Source organism: Lytechinus variegatus, chromosome 16 (assembly GCF_018143015.1).
Source record: "Lytechinus variegatus isolate NC3 chromosome 16, Lvar_3.0, whole genome shotgun sequence".
NCBI lineage: Eukaryota > Metazoa > Echinodermata > Echinoidea > Temnopleuroida > Toxopneustidae > Lytechinus > Lytechinus variegatus.
The window spans coordinates 8,045,389-8,070,784 of record NC_054755.1 but is presented as its reverse complement, the minus strand read 5'-3'; the positions used below and the strand labels follow the sequence as shown (position 1 = coordinate 8,070,784).

The 25,396-nt window shown below is 35.7% G+C and overlaps 1 protein-coding gene across 2 annotated transcripts; it reads left to right on the top strand.

Annotated features, from left to right (window-relative positions):
- The first annotated feature begins 5,480 nt into the window (after positions 1–5,480).
- On the top strand, positions 5,481–23,537 carry LOC121430350. Of its 2 annotated transcripts, none has more exons than XM_041627628.1 (4): positions 5,481–5,761; positions 19,442–19,589; positions 20,701–21,280; positions 22,967–23,537. In XM_041627628.1, exons 3-4 carry the CDS (start codon positions 20,780–20,782, stop codon positions 23,342–23,344), a joined length of 879 nt encoding a protein of 292 aa, XP_041483562.1. In that variant the 5' UTR covers positions 5,481–5,761; positions 19,442–19,589; positions 20,701–20,779; the 3' UTR covers positions 23,345–23,537. The 2 variants fall into 2 exon arrangements, with proteins under 2 accessions (XP_041483562.1, XP_041483563.1); XM_041627629.1 differs by lacking the exon at positions 5,481–5,761 and adding an exon at positions 18,638–18,730.
- The last annotated feature ends 1,859 nt before the right edge of the window (positions 23,538–25,396 follow it).

Sequence of the window (25,396 nt, the reverse complement as noted above, 5' to 3'; positions counted from 1 at the left end):
AAACAAAGAAAAAAATATGATTTTATGAAATAACATAAGAAAACGGAAAGTGGAGATGTGACACCATCAGCCCACCTAATGGATATTCATGACTGTTTTCACAAAATATTGCTAAACTTTAAACTTCAATAACTTTATTATTAGTTATCCGATTTTGATGAAATTTTCGGCATTTTGCTCTGTGAATTTTACTCTATACTTTTGACCAAAGTTGATATTTTGATACAAATATATTTATATCAGACTTAACATATTGTGTTCCAAAAGGCTAATTCCAAAACAGTTATGTTCCAATGTGCGCTAAACCCATGTGTACAATTATTTTAAATTTGTTATTTTTCCTATTGTACATAAAGTTGTGGATTTAATTTTTAGGTACATGTTGTGAATATAAGTTTACATCATCAGTGAAAATTTTGATGAAAACAACAGAATTTTACAATATTTATTAACATTTTTTTTATTTAACTCCTTTTGGAATTAGATATCGAAAATCAACGTCCTAAGAAAAGATGACAAAATATTTTTTGTTCTTTTGTAATTTTCAATAGATTAGCATCAGAAAAGATGTAAAATGTACTCCAGTAGCCATATTCATATGTTTCGTTCAATGTCCAATATAAAACATGTTTAAATTGGAAAAAATTGACATTTTATCTAGGTTTTGTTCGAAAAGGAGCTAAATCCATGAAAAACACAATTTCAGTTTTTAAAATTGATAATGCTAGATTTTTGAAAACATAGATTTTTTTGAAAACATGATTTTATGAATCTAAGTTGAAAATCTTTCGAATATGTTGCTGCCGTCGTATTTAATTCGCTCCCTAATTTGTGATAGACAAAAATGCATGTCCTCCATACATTAACAAACACTGTAATTCATCAAAATTCTGATTGTCATACACTGAATTACTTGATGTAATGATTTTATGATACTTAATGATTCACTCTATAATGTTTTCTGTTTTTACTCTGTTTTGTTACATACACTGAATTGCAATTGATGTAGAGTTATTTGTTTAACTATACAGGGATCCTTTGCCAGTTTTGCATAGCTCAACAGGCCTACCCTGCAGTATAAAATAAGGAAAATAAATGAATAAATTAATAAAAAAAAAACAGTGGTTAAGGGAAGTGATTAATATATATATATATGTTTTACAGGAAAAAAAAACAGAGAAGGTGCAATAGGCATATATACCATGTGTACTGACTGCCGGAAATTGGTTGGAAAAGGAGTTCCTTTGAAAGGTTATTTTGTTTGGCATGTCTTGGGAGTATCTGTTATTGTTATGATTTTATGGATGAGTGAATGCAGTTGAAAAGGATCTTCGTCTCGAAGAGTTTTAAACCGTGACAATAGACGTAAATATGGTGTGAGAAAATCACCTCAAAAACGAAGCAAATAATAGTATTAGCATGTTAAAAGTAAGGTGATGCCACAGCCACATCTGAGGGAACATCAACTATGGAGTCCTGAACTGTTCAAGCAGCAAATTTCTTTACCCAGAATACACTTCATCATATATTATAATACTATTATAATACGTATACCTCACATTATAATCATCTGGGACGGTCATTTGATTACCTCCAAAGTTCAGAATGACTTGCTAAAGAACAATTGACCAGCATCATTTATTCTCAAAGCAACGTAATAAAACTTAATTGCTTCAAAATTGAGAAGGTATACGCGCATCTTCGAAGAAGTGTATTTATTATGTTCATAGGAAGATCGTGTGTTTATTCTTTTGTGAAATATAACTATTCGTTTTCCATCGCAAGAATAATTAGATGTCTGTCTAGTATTCCCACCCATTTATGTCACGCCCCCCCCTAAAAAAAAAAGAAAGAAAGGGAATGAAAGGAAGTTAAAGATAGAAATTTCAAACTTCCATTTTCATTTTCATGAACATTTATTTTGGAAAAGAGGGCACTCGGTTAACTGATATTGGAAATATACTCAAGCGGGCCGCTCCGATCTACAAAACTACTTTAATTAGTTACTTTATTCTGGTACCAGGATTAGTCAGAATACGTGTATACCCGCTCCAAAGTAAAATAAAATCATAAAAAATTCAAAATCAATAAAAAAAAATGTGTTACGTTTTCATCAATAAACTCGTTATCATGACCATGCTTTTAAGACTTTGATCAGACGCGTAGTATTGAGCAGTTTCTCTTTAAGAGATTACATAGATTGCGCTAACCTAATTTTGCTGCATTCATTAAATGCTATTTTATCTTAAAGTGCTATTTATTTTTCGTTTCCTTTATGTTCGTAGATTTGAAAGATCGTTTGATAGACTTGACTGCATTTTTTGGTGTTTCGATCACAATTTAAAGCAAAAGAAAAAAGACGGGCTTGCAATAGGTCGGTGGAAATAGGTATAAAATAGCCCATCCAAATTGCCGTTTTACGAGCTATTTGGATCCAATAAGCAACAAAGTTAGGATTACCATGATCTATTTCATTATTGCACTGCTCAGACTTGAGTATGATCTCGAAATACTAAGAAAGTTGTATACCATGGACTCCAGAGACAGATAACCCTATAATGTACATATACTCACGATATTGCACACTGCAAAATCTCCGCGGTGTTGATTTAACACCAGCCCGGAATCGATATCTGTCCACACCAGAGAAGTGTTAAACAACACCAGTTTGGTTTTGATCTAAAACCAGATATGTGTTTATACAACACCAATTAGTATTAAAACAGCATCGGTTTGATTCCAAACTGGTATTGTTTCAATACTTCGCCGGTGTGGACAGATATAGATTCCGGGCTGGTGTTAAATCAACACCGGAGTGTTTGCAGTGCAAATGCACAATCATTTTTATGTTATGTTCCATGCATGGTTTATTATTCATCTTCAATATTATCATTACAATCGTTTATCTCCAAACGGATGCCATTTTTTCTTTATAATATGTTATTATGCACAGCAAAAACTGTGGTAATAACCGGTGTACATAGAGGACCACACAGGATATTTTACACCGGTGTTCAATTAGTGGTGTTAGTTTTACACCTATAGATGTTATTACAACACCTTTTGTTGTTACATTTACACTCTTTGGTGTTATGTTTAATCTCTAGGGTGTAATTTTAACACCTCAGGGTGTGGTCCTCTATTAACACCAATTGGTGTCAGTTTTAAAACCGCAGTTTTTACAGTGTGTAAGGAAATGGACTCAAATTTGTTTTCCCAATATACCTTCTTTCGAAATTATGATCGGGGGGTTTTCATGAAATTTTCGATCTTTTTATCAATATAAGTTTTGCATGTGTGATGCCACAGTACAGACCAAAGAAACCGACTCCAATTAAAAAACCTTCTTGATTTGGATAAACTCATATTTTCCATTTCTTTCTATTTCATATATCAAACTTCCTTACCTCACATTTACCGATTTCTTCTTCCCCATATTTTCCTGGTTATTCTAAACCTTCGTTTCCTTCCCATAACCCCTTTTGTTAAAGGTAGATAGAAATTCATCAGGAAATAATATGATTCGTAATATTAATATGATAATTTTCCAGGTTTCCTTCTTATTTTCCCTTAATTTCAAACACAATGTGGAATTGCTTTCACACTTTGATATGTGATCATTTTAAAGGTATATTTCATTTATTGGTTTTTGCAACATTTTTCATAACAAAATTCTGGACACGAAAATACATATCTGAGACTTGACATCAAAATAATGAACAATAGTTTTGTATATAAATCCTCAAACATATCTTACATAAATGAAAATCATTAAGTGGTATTTTCTGTTACAATAAATAGAATAGTTGCAAGGGTCGTCACAAAAGCAAAGCTTGAAAACGTAACAACCCTGGAAAATATAATATGAATTATAATTTCGCACAGCTATCATGGCTGTGGATGTGATGACTCCGTGAACTCTCACATAGTGGGGGTGTCCACAGTGTAAGATTATTGCCTCACTATTAAATGTTTAACAGTGTACCTTAATAGTTCATTATGTGAGCACACTGTGGAAGCGTCCACAGTGTGAAATTATCTCCACACTGTTAAATTGGAGCATTTTAACAGTGTGAACTAAATTATTCGCATAGTCCACCGTGTTAACGCAGTGTAAGCATGCACAGTGTGGAGGTGTTCACAGTATGAAATCATTTTCACACTGTTAAATTAGAGTATATTAAAAGTGTGAATTACATGCTCGCATAGTTTACTTTGTGAACAGACCGTGAATGCTCACACTGTTGAAGCGTCCACAGTGTGAAATCATCTCCACACTGTTAAATTGGAGCATTTTAACAGGGTGAATTACATTATTCGCATAGTCCACCGTGTGAACACAGTGTAAGCATTCACAGTGTGGAGGTGTCCACAGTATGAAATCGTTTTCACACGGTTAAATTAGAGTATATTAAAAGTGTGAATTACATGCTCGCATAGTTGTGAACACACCGTGAATGCTCACACTGTGGAAGTATCCACAGTGTGAAATCATCTCCACACTGTCAAATTGGAGCATTTTAACAGGGTGAATTACATTATTCGCATAGTTTACTATGTGAACACACTGTGAATGCTCAAACCGTGGCAATGCTCACTGTGTGAAATCATTTTCACACTGTTTAATTTGAATATAGTTATAACAGCGTGAATTACGTGCTTGCATCGTCCACTATGAGAACACATTCCCCTGTATGTGTCCAAGTCCACAGTATGGAATTAGTCTTAAATTTGAGCAATTTGATAGAGTTAAGAACGCCTGTTCCTAGAGTCCAATATGTCTACACACACTGTGAAACTCACTCTGTTCTTTCCAACAATGATTTTAGAGACAGATTTTCCAGATGGGGGGTGATGGTACACTGCACCCCCAAAACCAAGATGAAAAAGTGTGATGTTCTTTATTATATAAAACCTATAAAATTATAGTTGTTATCATCATCATCATCATTATCATTGTTAAGATAAACATCGTTATATTCATACTTTATATAATTGAATTAATTTAGAAAAGTACATTTTCTCGCTCATTTCGCTTGCTCTCGATATGATACATAATAATAAAAAGATATATGGGAGGGTTTACAAATTGGCGGTATGTACATTACACTATTATGTTCATATATGTTTAATGTATACACATACAAATCTTACGGATATAGAAACAAGGTAAGCATAACTATAACAGCAAGTAAAACATTCTGATATCAGGAGAGGAAACAGTCAACAATGCTCTCGTTAACAGAAAGAATTAGATCTAAATGTCTATCAATTGAAAATGTACATTCTCATGAAGGATGTTAGTCCTATTTCTTAGTCTCCTTATTCAGGTTGGGCGTCGATTTTCGAGAGCAAGCCGCCTTTTTGCCAAAAACATTAATTGACACAGAATTTTGAAATATATGGTGCGAAGTGTACATTTCTTGCCATCGCCGCCATTTCCGAACAGATGCATCCGCATTAGATGCTAATTACTGGTATATTCCACGCTAGTTGGCGGGTGCGGGCGACTCGTAAATAAATTATTTTCAGCACAAGCGGGTATACTTCGCATAAACCGGCCTTTTCCACTTTCGCTTTTTATCTGCTCTATTGCGTATCTGATGCTAACGACGGTCCTGGATGGTGGAGCAGAGACAGGCTCTGATTAAATGCTCAAGCAGCTCGCTCCGACCACAATATACCGCGGGAAATCGCTAATGAGATGCACGATATCGGAGTGGATAGCAATGTACCGTGTCGGCTGCTTCGTGTCGTAAACGTGAGTAAAATTCGAAGCATTTTTGTCATTGCTGTTTATTGTTGTATTTCTGATATCACATTCATTTTCATTGTACTGGCATATGTTTTAGTTGTGCCTAACATAAATATGTTGTAATGTGTTACTGTTTTCAATCTGGGAGTCTGTTGATGTTTATACTCTGTAATCCGTCGGATAGTATACAGGACCCTTGTAATAATCCAATGATGATCCGATGATCCTCCCACATTGCGTTGTGTGAGTGTTTGTTTGGTTCCATTCCGACGACAATTGCTCCGATGGAAAATGTCCACGTTTAGCCAAACCTTAAACCTATAACCTCCAAAAAAAATTGAAACCGTAATCCTTATATTTATATTATTCATAACCAGTCACACCCACGAAACCGACTCCAGACCGATCAAATCTTTTACTTTATTAGCAATGACATACAATCGGTCGGTTTGGGGTCGGTTTCGGTTACAGTCACACCAACGAAACCGACTCCAGACCGATCAAAGCTATTACGTTATTTCCAATTACATACCACCGTTCGGTTTGGAGTCGGTTTCGGTGAGACTGTGTCAGATCAATCGTGCCAATATGTTTTGTAAAACAATCGTATATATTTATAAATCATGAACACAATGGGAATCATTCGAAACGAGATATATCATAGAAAAAAATGTTTTGCAGCATCCAGGATTATAGTAATATTGATATTGAAATATCTATTGCACAGTATGTACATTATTTTCTAATTTTATTGATTATATGCATGATTCATATATCATTTTTATCATTAAATCATTTTATGATGTATCCAGGCGTACAGATGGGGGGGGGGGGCTAAGGTGATCTTGCCCCCTATATTTTACGAACAAGAGAAGAGAAAAGGAAAGAAAAGAAAATGAAAGAGAGAATATGGATGTGTGATCTTATATTCTAAATATTGTGTCACAAAATTTGACTTTTTAAAATGAAATATGTCGATTTTTTTTTATACATCTTGGCTCATTACGCCACTAGATGCAACCAATCCACTTCGCTGAAAAAAAGTTTGTCAGTGTGTTACGGCATAGACCTTATGTTGATGTAGGTATATTATGTCCTATTTCTCTCTTACAAAATACTCAAATAACGCGAGATTTATTCTTATAGGATAATCTAAGTTTCTTCTTGGGCTGTATGAATAAATAACCAAACCCTATGTAACAAATAATTGTTAGAAAAAAATACCCAGCCACTTCCTATTTTAAGGTTTCTTATTCACCACTGTATATTCAACCAATGCTTAAACTGTTAATTTCTCTAAATAGCAAAGGTGGTATATCGTAGCCCTGAGGGAGGCCACGATTTCCGACTCGGATACTACAGAATCTACGGCATGTCTCCACATAAGCATGATAAGGGTGACGTCATTATTTTGTATCAATTGAATCATCGATATATTATAGAGTAACACGTCCCGGGAATACGGCCTAGACCTCTCCTTTTATACTTCTCTTCTTTTTTCTCCATTTCTCCCTCTTTTCCCCCTTTATTTCTCCCTTTTCACTACTTAAAAAATAGAGTAGTGTCGGGTTGTACGTCACTCACCCGTGATACGAAACGCCCCAAAGAACTCCAAATGATGAATACCAATTGAACCATAATTGGCTCCATTTATCGAAGCCCTTTCACGTGGGCAGGGTTGGAGACAAATTTAGATTTACGACTAACGAGGACCTTGGACCTATTACAAATAGGTCCATGCGAGGACCAGGGAGGAAAATCCCTGTTTCTTACATTCTTTATTTTGGGGATATCCTATATCACTTCATGCCTGTTACATAAAACTTTAAAGTTTAAACTTTAGACTTTCTAATTACCCAAACCACCAATCTTCCTCGCCGTTATATAAGCGATGTTCAAATAGTTACGCCAGGGTGTTACCGTAGTTTATTTTCAACAGCTAAATGAAAGAAGATTTACACAACAGAGACCAATTTATCATAATTTCGAAATAGATAAAGTTTCAAGGTACAGTTAGAGCCCTTATTTGTATTTAGGTTTCGGGTGAGGGATCAGATTAATTGAACAGTACCGAATAAAGCACATTCATTAGTATGGCAACGGTATGCATTATTATGAAGATGAGTCATATTTGAAAAACATGAAAAGTCGAAAACCATAAAAATATAAAGTAAACAAGTAATCACTTTATTCGAGTTGTCACGATTTACTTTGTATTTTGGATTTTATCATCATGTTCTTCCTCTTCTGTCAGATCCTTACGTTCATCATATTCCAATAATTTAGTTTATGGCCCTCGCACTAGGACCCGCTATGGTGATCGTGCATTTTCTGTAATTGCTCCCACCCTTTGGAATAAACTCCCAATTCATATCCAAAATGCTCCCTCCGTAGAAAATTTCAAATCGTCACTTAAAGCTCACCTTTTCTCATAATTTTTTTTTTACCGATTGACTGTATATTATTATAATCTGCCAACCTGTGCGCTTTGAAACACCAGTATAAAGCGCCCTACAAATGTTATTATTATTATTATCTCTTCTCGGAATCTGATAATTTGTAACTTATCTTCAAATAAATTACGGTCCTTCATTTACTGGCGTACTGACGGGGGCAGATGGGGTGGACTCGGAGCCATGGATCCCAGAAGTTTCACGAAAAGAGGAGAAAAGGGAAAGAAAAAGAAATTATGAAATAGGATATCAGCTTCTGACAATTGTGAGGAGAATTGGGAAAGAAAAGGAAATGACAAAATAGGATATCGATTTCTGACAATTATGCCAAAATCTGTCACAAAGTTTTTGTTTTAAAATGTCAACATTTTCGCTCGCACGTTGATTTTTATAAATTTCCCCTCATATGCCATGTCTAGCCCCTATCTGGCTTGAATACACCACTGCCTCCCTTTCCATGTCTTTGGTAAACTACTTTAATTGCTTCCCCGATCCTAATTATAGTGTCTGTTGTTCTCTCCCTCTTCCTGTATATAAAAACGTACTTTTAATTCCATTTTGAAATCAGGTTTAACTACAGGACTGAATATGATCGTATTGCCCGGTCGTATTGGAACGAAGCAAGATAGATAATCATAATTATATATAAAATCAAATGCAGTACTAGGTGCACCTGTTTTTGATAGCTCCTGTGTAAAATGCGGACTACCAGCTTGTATTTTTCAAAGGTTACTCGAAGCCCAAATAAACATCCAGGTGCATCAAGTGGAATAACTTAAAACAGTTGTACAGATTGTCAGGGTGGTTGAGCTAGTGGTAACCCTATGCACAATAAGTTTGGTTAATACCTCTTTTACTATAACTTCACTCTTCTACTACTACTACTACTACTACTACTACTACTACTACTACTACTACTACTACTACTACTACTACTACTACTACTACTACTACTACTACTACTACTACTACTACTTCTACTACTACTACTACTACTACTACTACTACTACTACTACTACTACTACTACTACTACTACTACTACTACTACTACTACTACTTCTACCATGAACCTAACCCTAACCCACCAACACCAAAAATTACTTCTTATCACAAATTTACATTCAATTCAATTCAAATTCAAATAAAACATTAATTTTTTCCACTTCATTGTATTTTTCATAAACATAAATTCATTCATAAATCAATTTGTTATAAAAAATATAAATATGGGTTTAAGGAAGAAGGCGTATACCCTTGCTTGTGGCGGGATACGCCTGTAGACAAAAATGCAATACAATATATTTCTGCTTTAAAGTATAGCTCTGCTTAAAGGTATTGTTTAACTTTGTGAGCAGCCGATTTAAAAAATTCTCAAACCAAGATGAAACATGTGTACAAGTGCATGTATTAGAACTAATAACCCTGAAAACAACCATTATTGAGAATGAAAAGCTAAAACTACAAGGCAAACCCTAATAGGTGTCTTATAGACGCCTAAATAATAAACATAAGTGTATGAGATGAAATTAAGATGGTGTTTCCGGTCACTTTATATTTCAATTTTTGAAGCACTAAAAAATTATTTTTTAATCCAATTTTTTTCTGGGTTTCATTTTTGTAACATATCACAGACACATGTGACAAGTGTGACCTTCTAGCTCAGATTTTTTAAAAGTCGAAAAAATGTTAACCAATCACTTTAAGTATAGCTGATTTTAATGCAACGTTCGATTTCCTAAGATTCCTAAGGTTAAAAAATATCTTTTAAATATGATTAATGATATCACAAGAAAGCATTACATTGTGTTGTAGTGTAATTATCGATGATGCATAATATGAGCTCAGGTGGTATTAACGCCTTATACGAGCTTTAATGCCGGAAGGGGCCGGAAGTTATCAAATAATGATTAACAATGTCATAGAGATATATTTTGTGATTTTAATGGATTATATCGGCTTGGACTTACCTTGGTTAGTGGTTGGTTGAGATGGAATTGACAACAGGATTCCATTGTTAAAAAGGCGTTGATGAAAGGGATGATAATAGCTTACGTTAAATCAGTTGAGTCAATAATTAATATGTCGAAATTAGTAAATAATTATTGATTGACTTGATTCGAGTGGAAGCATATACTTATTTCACAAAATCATGTACAATGAAGAAATATCAAACAATACGACGGTAAATAAATGCGATATGTTCAACTATCTTATATCGCAAGGTTTGTTCTCGAAAAGATATTTCTTCTCCATTCCTCCACCTCTTCCTCCTCCTCCTTCTTTTTCTTTCTTCTTTTTCTTCTTCTTCTTCTTTTTCCTTTTTCTTCTTCTTCTTCTTTTTCCTTTTTCTTCTTCTTCCTTCTTCTGCTTCTTCTTCCTCTTCTTCTTCTTCTTCTTTTTCCTTTTTCTTCTTCTTCCTTCTTCGGCTTCTTCTTCCTCTTCTTCTTCTTCTTCTTTTTCTCCCAACTCTTTCCTCCTTGCTTTGCTCTCATACCGGAGGATGAGATTTCAGCTCCAGTTTGTGAAGATATTAATTGCACAGCCCCCACAACATCCCTACTCCTCCTACTCGTCTTGCAAACGTTTTCCATCCCTAATGTAAATAATGTGTATGACATGTATGATATGCCCTATACCCCACCCTAAAAAAAAACTTTCGAGACCACAAAGTTCATGTCCCTGAAATAAAAATGCAGGCTCCGAACGATTTTTGTTTGGTTTGGTCTTACTTGATATCAAAGCAAAATACATACAAACATGAAAAATGAATGTAAATTTAGAAACACTTTAAACGACACGGACGGATCACTCCATTCAGAGCCAATGAGATCCAATACATGTAAACTCCTCAAAAAAAGTTTGGAAATCTGACTTTGATCGATAATCCCTCTTCGGTTTTAGTAAATTTCAATGTGTAATTAATATCAATGAATAGAACATTTAATTCTCTTTAAGATGATAGCTTACATGATATGATTATGGTTCACATGGAGGTGCAGTGCCTTGAAATGTGGGGCAAGGTCAAATTTCAAAAGCTGCAAAAGGGCACAATATTGAAAGTAACTGTTCTTCTTTCCTTGGTGATGACTGAATTTCTCAGCGGTTTTGTTATTACTTTGACCGATAATTCCTCAACGGTTTTAGTAAATATCAATTTGTAATTAATATCAAAGAATAGATCATTTAATTTCCTTTAAAATGATAGCCTATATGATATGATTATCATTCACATGGAGGTGCAGTGCCTTGAAATGTGGGGCAAGGTCAAAATTCCAAAGTTGCAAAATGTCGCAATATTGACAGTCCCTGTTCTTTTTTCCGTGGTGATGAGTGAGTTTTTCAGTAATTTCTTTAATTGTTTTCATGCACCTTAACATCAACATTAACATGGAATCAAACATACCTCTACACAAGCAAAAACATAACAAACAAGCATGCATGGGTATTTCAAACAACGACACAAACCATGTTATCTCACAGAACCATCACTACAGAAGCAGGGGCTTGGTTTAAATGGATTTTCATCTCTACTGACACAGACAAAAGAACCATGTTCTGTATTGACCCTTCATGACTATTTCTGCTCGTTTTGCAGCTTTTCAATTCAGACCTCATCCAACACTTTTGAATCCTGCTCTTTTCATGATGGCATGATCATAACAAGCATGGTACCATTTTAAAGAGAATTAAATGATCTTTTGAATGATATCAAATATGCATTGTGTAAAATTGGGAGTGGGGAGAAAGGAATGGCAGATTTCCAAACCCTTTTTGCTCGTTTTGCAGCTTTTAAATTCAGACCTCATCCAATACATTTGAATCCTGCTCTTTTCATGATGACATGATCATAACAAGCATGGTATCATTTTAAAGATAATTAAATTATCTTCCGAATGATGTAAAATATGCATTGTTTAAAATTGGGAGTAGGAAGAAATTAATGGCCAAACACAAATTTCAAACTTTTTTTGAGAGGTTTAGATTAAACGCAGGTTGCTATACGGTTGCAATTGTAAATGGTTTGTATAATTTATATCGTACTTGCATTCTAAAAATGAAGCATCAATTTCTAACAAGTATATGATACTATCGATTTGAGTCAAAAGTACAATCTACTTTATTAAACGGGAGACGGGGGCCATGTCTTGTTTGGTCATGTTAATTAGATCCTTCAGCAGCATTCAACCGCGCATGCATAATTAATATACCATGACATCGGAATATGTATCCCCTACATGCCGAAGCTGTTTCGCAGATTTTAATTAATGGTATTTTCAAGGGAATGTTCCATTATTTTGTTCAGGAAGGCGAAGCAAGTCGTAGTTGTCCTTAATTAGTAACCTGTAATGCATTGGGGGTAATGAACCAACAATTTTGAGGGGCTTCAGCATGATATGTATTAGGCAAACCGTCAAAAGAGTCGCGAGCGAGCGAAGCGATTTTTAAATGTTTTTGGAAATGAGGATCAGATTTGGGGATAAATTTCTACTTTACATTTTGACCTCTCCCTTCATTTTCTTGAATCCCCCTTGGTCATGGAATGGTGGGGGTCTAGTGCCCCCCTTTTGCTCGCTTGTCGAAAACGGCAAAAAACACTGATTCATTTTCCCTACCCCCTCCCATTGTGAAATCTCGGATCCAAGTTTGTCTCGAGCAATCGACATTGAAACATGTTGTTAAGAGCAAGTGCGAACTGAGAAATATGATTTAAAAATTTAAGCATTTATTCTCACTGAAATCCGCTTTATGCATATTTACTCATCGCACCATATGGCAATGGAGATACAAACACTCTCCGTGATGATAGCTTTTTTTCCAGTATGCTATTTGCATTTTAATAACGTCGGGTTTGTATTATGAATCTAGAGTCAGGGGCACATGAACATGATTGGTAGTTATGTTAGTTATTTGAGAATACGTGTATTGTTTTTTATATACTCTAAAATGATTTTTTTTAATTAATCAGTGTTCTGAATATAATTCTTTCTAAATCACTTCCAAATGAAATGACTTGACCTGTATTTATATAATTTCGTTCTTGTTTTTTTTAATCGGCTTCAAAACACTTTTGATGATAAGAACATTATCAAAAGTCACTTTTATGCATTAAAATTTAGTAAATAAAAAGTTACACTGCCTATTACCTCTTCCATTCTTATGATTTTCTTCTCTCTTCGCATTTCCGACTTTCCTTTCTTTCATGCTCTTATTTAATTTTTCTCACTGCTTGAAAAATCTTGGGGGGGGGGGGGGTCATCCCATTGCCCCTATAGTGCCGCCCCTGGGGATAGCATTGGTTATTTGATTTATAGTTTATTTATTATTGTTTTTTACATATTTAAAAAGGGTGGCCCAATCAGTACAAACACTGGTTTTTCGTTGGGGCCCTTTAATTACAAAGTAGGTACACATAATATACACAGATATAACAAATTTATGAATACAAACTTATATACAATGGACAAATTTAAAATGTTACACGTTTACAGATCTCGGAAACATGTAAACAAAAGAGCAAGGCAATCGAGCTGGAATATTCATACATTTATTGTTTCTTGACAATTCAGTATGTTCTTTTTTGGTAACAAGAGGAAATTGTGCAAGTATCCTGTAGGAAAAATTACGACATGAATGGTTTTTCATATAGTTTATAAGGTTGATCGGATAAATCACAACTCTATGTTTTATGGTGCGTCATTTACATGAAGTGTTTCTGTTTCTGTTTGTGGTAACTCCCGTAGGAACTCGGCAGGACAGCATTTTCTGCTGTGGTGGTTATCAGGCAATGTGTATAACATTCATTTCAGGGCAGATCTCACAAAATACTGCATCTGACTGATCTACAAAAGTATCCAATTTCACCCAATTCGCTTTAATTTGACAAGCATTGCTTTTCGTGGACCCCCCTCATTTCAATTTCCATATGCTATACTTTTATACTGCTTTTCTTTAAAATGCTAACCCGTTAATTTGTATCTGTTTATATTTCTTTGTATTATGTTTGGATTGGAAATGAAATTAAAAAAAAAATTGATTAAAAAAATTGAATTTGATTTAATTCAATTTCAATTCAATTCAATTCAATTCAATTTACTTCCATTTCATGTGTTGTTTTTCTTTTCTTTTTTGCTTCAGTTTCTTTCGTATCCCTTTCTTTTTAGTATGCAATGAATGTTAACTCCCAAATAGCTAAAATCGATAATGCAAATGGAAAAATGATTCAACGCGATCCAGTTTGCACGTGGTTTATAACATTAATTATGTGAGGTTAAACGTAAACATTAATTACTTGAAGGAAATTATAAGAATTGCCGCTTCCAAAGTAGTCATATATATTTAGAACATTACACAGGTCAATGTATTCAATAAACCATATATGCTGGGTCCAAACGTTTAAGATGAAAAGACTTATTTGTACATTGTGTCAGTTACCATAACATGAATGATTGGTCCATCGATGTCAACAATTGATATCAATATTAACCACATTGATTATTCGGGTACGATTGATTGTAAGATCAATTAGATTAAAATTGGATTTAAAATTTAATCTATTCACATACAGTCGACTATGGATAAAATTTGATTGTATAATGATCGCAGTGGCGTATAGAGGGGGGGGGGGTAGGGGCGCTTGCCCCTTAATATTGTTAAGGCCAAGAAAATAAAAGAAAAGGAAAAAGAGAAGGGTGAAATGTAATATTATTTTACTGAATGTTATGTCAAAATTTATCACAAAATTGATTTTTTGTAATGAATTTGTCGAAATTTTTACTCGGTTGCAACTTTTTTTTAACATAAAGTTTGCCGATACGTAAAATCTGGACCCCCTCAATTTTTGGCTCATTGCGCCACTATATGATCGGTACAATCTTTTGATGTTACCACAGGGTAAATGATTGAAATTGGCAATATTTATCTCGTGCACATGAGAGTCAAAATATACCTGCACATCTGACTTCATTATGTAACAAACAATAAATTTATGCGTGATACGGGTGGCGGTAGCACATGCAGTTGGCAATGGAAAATGGCACCGGGGAAGAGGTGGTTCCATTCATTGAATCAGGGGCGGATCCAGGATTTTCAAAAAGTGGCGGGGGGAGCACAATTTCCTGAGGAAAAATTTGACAAGCCAAAAAAAAAAGACTTCTGTTTTGTTTTAACGGCATTTTTACATTACAAATTTAAATTACAAATTTTTGCCTCTCAAGAAAGGGGGCACGGGCCGGCTTTTCCCCTGGATCCTCCAGAGTTGTGAATATAGGCCTACACTCTCAAAACTTAAATGTTGAATCAACAATTAAGGGTTGGAGTGGTGACAACCTTTTCCATGTTTCATATCCAACCTTGTATAAAGATGAATCCAACAGTTTAAATGCTGGTCAAACCATTTAAAGTGGCAAAATTAGAAAAGGCTGTGACTCCCCAACCTTTCAATTATATTGTGTTGATTTAACATTTCAGTTTTAGTGTGTATGTGCTATAATAACGTATTCTCACATGCACTTCTGGCTTTAATATACAGATACATAGTTACGTGCTGAATCTTGATTGATGGATTTTATGTAAAATGAGGACGAGTTTGTAGAAATTGAAGGTAGGTTTGTATGAAATATGCAATACAAAAACAAAGAAAAATTGTGGTATAGAATATCTCTTTTTACTTCTTATTGACAGATGCTTTCTTCTTTTGCGAGAGATTTTTCATATCTCTGCAATAGATGTGGACATTGGCGGCGGAAGCCAGAAAATTTAGGGGGTATCCACCTGAAATTTTGGGATGGACACAGGTAACAAAATTTGACAAGTGCCCCCAAAAAAGGTTTTGAACCTAAATTTTATGAGTTGCTAACCAAACATTTTTTGACAAGCAAAAAAAAAAAAAAAAAAAAAAGGTCATCAGCCTAAATTTTAGGGGTGGACAACACACGTTTCAGGGGGGGGGTCCACGATAATTTTTGGGGGGACGCAGGAAAAAAAGTTGACAAGCCAAAAAAAAAAAAAAAAGTTATCAAAAAAAAAATTAGGGGGGAACGTCCCCCAACTAAAATTTAGGGGGGGGGGGGACACGTCCCCATCGCTTCCGCCGCCTATGGATGTGGATGATTCAGTACATCTATCTACTGCTATCAGTTGCATTATCGTCATTATTCATTTCCCAATTTTATGTATTCATCATTTTTCAGTGCTTAAATATAACTAGAAATGTCAGAAGAAAAAATCTTTAACTGTGTGTATAAAGAGATTTCATCTAGCTTTAGTATCGTCACCATCCTCCAAATTCTCCTCTTCTTTTTCTTCTTCATCCTCCTCCTCCTCACCCCCTCAGTAATGTATGTATCCTCATCAACAATGCAGTAGCATCATCATTTGCATAAAGAGCGGCAATTTATCATTTATTTATCTATTCATATATTAATTGATTAATTAATGAATTTATTTATTTATTTATTTATTTATTTATTTCTTTATTTATTATTTATTTCTTTATTTCTTTATTTCTTTCTTTCTTTCTTTATTTATTTATTTATTTGTTTATTTATTTATTTATTTATTTATTTATTTATTTCATTTGTTTATTTATTTGTTATTTTATTTATTCATTCATTTATTTGTTCATTTCATTATTTGTTCATTTCTAAGCCCCCAATTCACTTTCAAAACCATATCGCAACCCCTGTATAATATATAACGGAGACGAAGGCGCACACATCGTGGCCTAACCCAGGTGTTTAATAAGTAAACTGTCACTCAGAGTCAATTAAGTTCGCTCGAGTTGTTGGCTGTTTTAGAGAAGCTGGCTTTAATTACATTGTGTTGTGTAATATACCACCATGTCATTGCTCTCCATGGTCATAAGATTATGATAATGATTTTGGGAAAAACCAGTATCTCTTAATTTATTATTTTAAAAATATAAAAACACTGGTATATATCAAACCACCATCAGATCATGTGTATACTCTTTATTGACAAAAGGTAGATGAAAAAACGTCGAATATGATTTAAATATCAAATCATGCTTTAACTGTGTTATATCCCCCCTCTCTCTCTTGTTATCATGATTTCCAATGTCATTCACTCCTAATCCTTTTTGAGATGTTTGAAGGAAAAGTACTTAAAATCCAACATTTTGCTTTCTCTGGAACACCTGGGGCCCGTTGCAGAAAGAGTTGCGTCGTAAGTCCCAAACGCGCGCTGTTGATTGGTTGAAAATCAAGTTGCGCATGATTTTTAGAGTTGCGATTGATTGCAACTTTTTCTGCAACGGGCCCCAGGTATGTTTTTGTTTTCTCCCTGGGATTATAACAAGGATTATGAAAAGCTTCAAGTTGCCCAAAACCATATCCACATACCCTCCCCCTCATGATGGAAAATTAAGCAGATAGTCGAGAAACATCTATTCTAAACAATAGGCTTAATAATGTTCGAGGCGTTAAAAAGTATATCCATATGTTTTAATCATGGATGTACGCTGCAAAGTTGCCTTTGCCCACTGGCGTATCTTAGCGGTGAATATATTTGTTCGGGGGGGGGGGGTTGAGCTATTGTTTCATCCACAACTTGAATAGTATGACGTCACGGATTTACGCCAATACCTCTGTGATATTTTGTAAAAACGAAGCATTAAAAAATTGCATCTGAAATCACAATTCGGTGCTTCAAAATGGTAAAAAAAATGAAGCGACCCCAAAATATTATTCTATTTTATCCCTTGTACTACACGAGTTACGAAGTTCCCAACAATTTCCAGATATCTTGAAAGTTTCCGCCCAAATTCGACATTTCTTCCTCTCTGGATTTTTTTTAATAAGACTTTTGTAATGTTAGCCAATATCTTTATAAGACTTAAAAAAAAGATCCTTTCCATAATTTATTTTGTATCTATACCTTCCAGTTTTATTATATTTCAACGAAAACAATCCCAAACCATTACGACGTATCGCATTTTTTGTCAACACGTTTAACGAGTACCGGTATCTTTAACAAACGCTGCCATATATAGTTTTATTCCCGTTCCAATAAATGGACAATAGTAGTTAGATTTGACCCGACCTTTACAAATGTCCTAGAAATGAATGACACATTTGGTGAAATTAATACGAAGGCAATGGTGAAACAGTAAATAATTATATATTTTTTAATAAATACCAGGTTATATCTATGAAATGAGTCAAAGGGCACCGTGCTAGTCATGTTTCTTTTTTTGGAATATGATATTTATTTGCATGACCTATGATTTTGAAGTACACGTGAAAGTGAGGTGAGCATGGCGAATGTTTCTAATGTTCAGAGTATGAAGTTTGGCGGAGGATCAGGCGGTCATGGGTGCATACAAAAGCAGGGGATCAAATTTCAAATACCTATTATGTACTTATAGTTGACCTAGAATTGGCGTCCTGGTCTAGTGGTTACCACTCTCGTCTTTTAATCATAGGGACGTGGGGTCGAATCCAAGCCAAGGCAGGTTTTCCTTCAGCAAGAAATATAACCACATCGTGCTGCACTCATTCCAGGTGAGGTGAATGGGTACCCGACAGGATTAATTCTTAAATGCTCCAAGCGCCTTTAGCAGCTGGGGGTAAAGCCGGGGTGATATATACTTCGTCATTCGAAAAAGAAACTATATAGATAATCGGCGCCTCATAAATTCTATATTATTATTGTTATTATTATTATTATTATTAACGGGGCACTTTTCATTAGATAATTATATTGCAATGTAAGATGAAAACATGGAAATGATGCTAAGATAAGAGACAGAGATGAAATAAGAGAGGTTTGGAAGACCAATTTAAAATCCCCCAAAGTATAAATCAGTTGAGGAGCGAAGTCGAATTCCTTTAGGAGTGGTGGCATGGGGGAGGGGGGGGGGGGGACATAACAGGAAAAAAAGGTGGGAGCTAAAGAAAGACAGAAGAAAATAGAGTATGAAATAATAGGTCTGTACCATGTCACTCTGCAATACCACTATTCTTAAATTGCAAAGAAATGACGTTGACTCTTAGTCGCCTTGCTTCCTATCCTCGTGTCGCCCCTGAACCCCTTAGCCCCCCTCCCCCCTCCTCCATGGCGCCACCAGTAACGTATAACCGATTCGAAAAGTTGGGTCGGCGCCACATAGAAGCAAAACAGGATGCTTGCAACATACTGACATAGAAAAAAAATAAGTCATATGATTGAAGAGGTCATTAAGTTTTATCTTTTTCCTGACGTATCCCGTACAGAAATCAAGGAGAGGACTTTTGCTGGCAAGGAAGCCATCAAACACTTTGAAAAGGTTCGCTACATCGTCAACATCATCCTTTTTTGCTCTGTCACATCATTGCCTCAAACTCGACTATCTTGTGATCAAGAGAGCACTGAAAAGCAGAGGTAAGTTTGAATCTCGGTTTTAGATCATCATGTCCAAGAATGATCATTATTAAGGAAATTCGATTTTATGTAATTTTAAAAAAGAAAGGGAATATAGAGGAATAAAAATATTTAAAGTGGAACTTACTGCAGTTGTAGGCCTATAAAAGCTAGTCTCAATATAAATTCACTAAGTATTTGAATTCAACATAAACTAAGAATATGTGACACCATTTAAGAAAAAATATATTATTTTCTCAGTTTATAGTCTACGTACTCTCCTTTCTTGCATTTTTTCCATATATAAAATTGCCCCCGTCATTAATTTTGAGAAAATAATTATGTAGGTCTTATTAATTAAAGCTTACTGCAGCTTCATTAAAAAAATAATGTCACAGTCACAAACACAGGTAACTGGGCCCTTTGAGAATGTTGAAATTTGAAAGTCAAATCAGTGTTTTCCAATATCTTTAATATAATCAGATATCATCATATTCTTTCCCGACAAGAAGTCAGATCTGAAATCTTTCCCTGATTCTGACTGGCTGGGAAGCACTGTTACTATGGTAGCTGTCTGATAAAATGGGACTTGTCGGATACTGATAAAACATCCGACAGGTCCTTTCATGAAACGCTCCCCGGAATAATACAGCACTATCACTGGCGGATTTAAGGGGGGGGGGGGGGGCGGGCACAGCCGGCCTGTACCCCTCGTGAGAGGTACAATCAACATGTGCCCACCCCCTTCCCCCTTGAAAGCGATGGCTTTTTTTTGCTTGTCAATTTTATTCGTGGAGGAAATGACCTAAAATTTTGGGTGAAAACCTTTGTATTTCTTATCAAATTTTCCTCTAAAAAATGTGCCCCTCTTTTGCAAAATCCTGGATCCGCTTCTGAGCACATGCATTACCTTATAATGTAAACAGGCATATTCACTGGATGGCAGATCAAGTAATGAGGTTAGTAAGGGGAAGAGGGAGGGTCAAATCTTTCTTCAAACTCTGACAAGCAATAAACCACCCCCCCAAAAAATCCCATATATCATGCCGTTGGATGTGAAAGGGTAGAACATTAATGTTAATCACCAAGTTCTAGACAATAATCGTACTTTGTGCTTTGTTCATTTTAACAGATCTCGAAGAGGAAAAGCACAAGGACAGTGGAATCCGAATGCGATCTTCAAACTTCTCTATACACAATATTTTCTTTAAATGAATCGGAAATATTCATCGCTGCCAAATTCGAAACTTAAGTTTCGCATACTACGCCATTTTGGAAGAACTATGGCGCCGAACAAAGGTAAAAACCATCAGGCATTTGGAACGCAGAATTTTGCATTTGAAGAAGACGAAGGGGTTGTTTCCTGCAAGGATATCTCGAGGCTGGTTCCAGAAGTCAAGATTCCAAAGTGTCAAAAAAGTTTCAAAGGCAAAGGAGGCAACGTAGGAATCTTAAACAACGCGGCGAAACTCTTGGTTTCCGCCGCAGATGACCTCCGATCTTGCGCGGACTGCATCAACCGCCAGTTTGACACCACCCACGAAAAGACAACATTGGTCTCCCAGTCCAGGATTTTTAAAATCACACGATTAACCGAGGCATTGTTATTGATCAAGGAGGTGATTGAACGGCTGATGGAGAGTCTGAGTGTTCTCGGTCCTGCCAAACCAGAGAAAATCTTCACGCCAGTCTTGATAAATATGCTTACAAAGGTAAGAACAATATCTTTGCGACAATGTTAGTTTGTCAGACCTTTCAATCTTTGAAAGGTCTTACTTCTGTAAAATGAACCAAGTCATTAAAAAAACACACCAAAAGACCGAATATTTGGAAAAACTTTCAGCAGTCCCCAAGATAAAAAAACAATGGTCTTTTTGGGATGGGTCAGAAAACCTAAAATATCATCTGGCATACAGACGTCTTTGAAAGATCAAATATCAAGATCTCCAAAAAACTGAGAGAGACAGAGACCACTTAAATATTTTGGAAGATTGACCAAGTCCCCTCTGACAGATCACTGAAAGACTGGTCGACAGTCTTGCTGAACTTAATTTTTCAATCAACGGCTTTTCAACGGTCTTTCATTTTTTTATACAGCAAAGTCATTCGATGATTTCCATGCATGTCTCTCACTGGTCGTCAATCATGGCAATGATCTCTCAGAAAGTCTTTCAGTGATCTCCCTAAAAAAATTGTCAAACTGTCAAAAGATGGTGTGCATACAAAGACATTTGAAAGTTCATTGAGACTACTAAAATATTGCTTTTCAACCAGTTTTGTAGCTCAAGGAGACCAAGGAGGGCTCTAAAAGAACAGTCTGGAATCCCGAAAGACATAGGAAATCATTGAGAGTTCACTGGAAAGCCATTTGAAAGGCAAAACCAGTTCCATGGACTATCAGTGGTCTTCAAGCAGCTTTCATAGCCCCTCTCTCTGCGGAATGTGGATTTAGGCCTTAAGGGTTTAAAAGATGTGAATATTCTTGAAACGTCAACGGATCAGAGCGTTTATAGGGAAGTGTTATCGTTAAGACGATGAAAATCGGTGCACCTTTCAATGGTACTTCAGCATTTACATCGTTAATGAAGTTTCAATGATCTACGACTTAATCCTGGTTTCTCAGTCGTCTTTGCATTCTCTGAAAGGTCGATTGTGGAACGGTTCAGAACAGTACACAGTCTCAGGAAATCGGTTTATTTTGGTTGTCTTTCGCTAGGGTTTTAACCATGTTAACGGTGTCCTATCTTTTAGGAGGTGTAATTAGCCTTTCCACCATGCCTCGATAGTCCTTATGTTTTTTTAAATTGCAGAGCTCACTGAAAGACTGCTGATAAGTCATTGACCAATCATTGAAAGGCCAGTGAAAGATATGCAATACATGTATCGCCAAAAGCCCAGTTCATCAAGACAAGCGTAATTACAAATACAACGAGTTTTATTTGGGGGTGTTGGTCATGCAATATTTCAGTATGTTGAAAGTCTCAGTTAGACAGGGATCTTCACTGATCTCTCTAAGATGTATGAGTGTTTGCTAGACATGCTAGATGATTTTCCAGTCAACTCTCAATAGCTTCTCAGTAATCTTTAAGCTCTCCTGGGGCCCGTTGCAGAAAGAGTTGCGTTTAAACGCAAGTCAAATAATCAATCGCAAGTAAAAAATGCGCGCTGTTGATTGATTGAAAATCAAGTTTCGCATGATTTTTGGAGTTGCGATTGACTGCAACTCTTTCTGAAACGGGCCCCTGAAGGTCCTCAGGGGATCTTAATTGCTGAGGGTTTTTTTTTTTTTTTTTTGGGGGGGAACTTTCATTTTCTAGGGGAACGTGGGGAAAAATTATGCCTCTGTTCTTATTCAAATTGTCCCTAATTGCAACTTTACTATTTCTGTTCTTTCTTAGGAGTCTACTCAAGTGGAAAGAATCTCAAAAAATCTGTCAGCAGAAAAAGCCGAAAGCAGACGACTTGACCACGATCTACGGGAGATTCGAACGATAATCTTGAGGTTAATTGAGGCATTCGAACCGGTGCGACAAGCCGTCTTCCGACCTGACCGCCGTGGCGACCCCGACAACGATCGCGTTGGGAACCAGACTCGCGAGTATCTATGGACATTGGATATCTACTGGCAAGGTTTACGCCAGGCGAAAGAGGCCCTTCCGAACGAACCGAATCTTCCTTATGTTTACGATGTTGCCAGCCTGGAAAATGACCGCAATTCAAGAAATTTCGGGTATGAGCCGTTTGAACCGAGGACCAGACGATACTGGCCGGTGTAAATGTTTGCATACGTCTTCCATCAATATTACTAATAGATTTTTATCCATGATAATACGAAAAGTTTTCGTAAATTTAGACTGAGCGAAATGGATTTGTCGAAGGCAGCGCTTTGCTGCTAAACGCCAAGCTGGCATATAACCAATTACCTAGGAAACATTTTACTTCAAGGATAATTAGTCATAGTGGCTGACGTTATAGACGACAGATATCACTCTCGGGCCTTGTTTCAAAGTGGAGACACGGGCAGAGTTGGGATTCGAACTCACAACCTTGCGATTATGAGTCCAATGCTCTAACCACTGGACCACACGTCCCGTAGGCATGCACTTTCAGACGGAATCCGAGCTAAAAGCGACTCATAATCGACGTTAGCGGAACATGATTCCTGATCATTGGAAGCACCCAATTGGTAGACCGCAGTTGTGTGCGCCAGTGTAGTTGTCTCCTTCAAAATGCATGCCTTGCGGAACAACTGGAACTGGTATTTTGGTACAATGTTATACTTTCAATGGATCCCTATCGTGATTTTCGAACGACGGCAGAGTCTTGTAAAGCCAATTCAATATTTATCTCACTATCACTACACTAGCTGGAAATGAGTTTTCAAATTATTGAATTCTAAACATAGTTACTGGCTGTCTCTAAATGCATTTGGCACTTTTCTGGACTTTCCTAGGCGCGGAAAGATGGGCGCATGCTCTAAACAATGCAATGAGTCAGGAGAGGTACCTAGCGAATATTCCACTAGATGATAGCCGATTCGTAGTTAGGTCGGGATGAAATTAATGGGTCTATCACAGTATTTGTTATTCTGTTTTGGCCTTGTAAATATGTACATTATCTAAAATATCTAAAATGAACAAAGTGATGACTATTGTGCCTTTGGTTATAAATTTATGAATATTTCAAGAGAGCATTTGATATTTGAGCTTAACGGGTGACGGTGTAAATACTTGCAGTTGTGGGTTGATTTTCAATACCCCTAATTACTGGCGTAATGTTTGTTCGGGGTAGGGGTGGGAATCTAAGAATTCAAAGAAAATGGAAATGATAAGCAAAGTCATACCTCATAATTAGAGAAAAACAACCAGAAATAAGTAATGCATAAGTTAAGAATCCCCCCCAATAATGACATTTTCATGAAAGACGACCGAATCGAAGTAGGCCATACCGTTCGTATAGTTACAGAGTCAGATAGATATTTCATTTTTTATTCAATTCAATTCTTTTTATTTCATTTCCATTCAAAACATAATACAAAGTAATATAAAGTAATACAAATCAAGTACAAGTTTAGAGAAGGGCATTCTTACTTCGTAAAAAAAACACAAAAAAAACAGGATAATATAGAGCATAAATGGAAATAATTTGTATCCTTTCCATTACATCTCTGTCACATTTGTCGTCAAATCAATTGTATATGTATCGCATGAATTTCCACATGCGACATTTTTCAATTCATCTCTAATGTAAGGTCTACCCACTGATATGTGAAATGTTTCCTTGAATGACCCATCGCGAGGTATATACAGTCACACTGGTCAGCGAAACCGATTCCAAATCGACCGATTTCAATGAAAGTAACTTTATACACTTGATCGGTCTGGTTCCGTTTTGCCCGTGTTACTGTGGCATGGCTATTATGTCTTGTTTTTGATTTCTGAAACTGCCGAATAAAATAATAATAGTAATAATGATAATAATAAATGATAATAATAGTGATAATAATAATAATAATAATGATAATAATAATTATAATAATAAGATGGAGGCATATTCAATATGCAACATTGTCCCTTATATATGTATAAAATCATATACATAGAATCGATACCACAGTGATACGTAATATATCGAATGTGTGCATATAGGTAGTTGTATTATGTCAAAACATTCCTCGAAAGGATAGTGGGTTAATATTTTCATGAATTCTTAGTAATTCAAAAGGAAAGAGTGGCAGTAAGTTAGCCATGTCGTGATGTGTTATAATCGTTTGGTATTGTGTAGGGCTGACTCATAAGACGTCACGGCCCTGCCGATTCGAAGTGTAA

Excerpts from the sequence above, each read along its gene's own strand:
- LOC121430350 (XM_041627628.1), top strand. The coding sequence starts at position 20,780 with ATGAATCGGAAATATTCATCGCTGCCAAATTCGAAACTTAAGTTTCGC. Across the intron at positions 21,281-22,966 it reads TGATAAATATGCTTACAAAG|GAGTCTACTCAAGTGGAAAG; the intron begins GTAAGAACAATA and ends GTTCTTTCTTAG.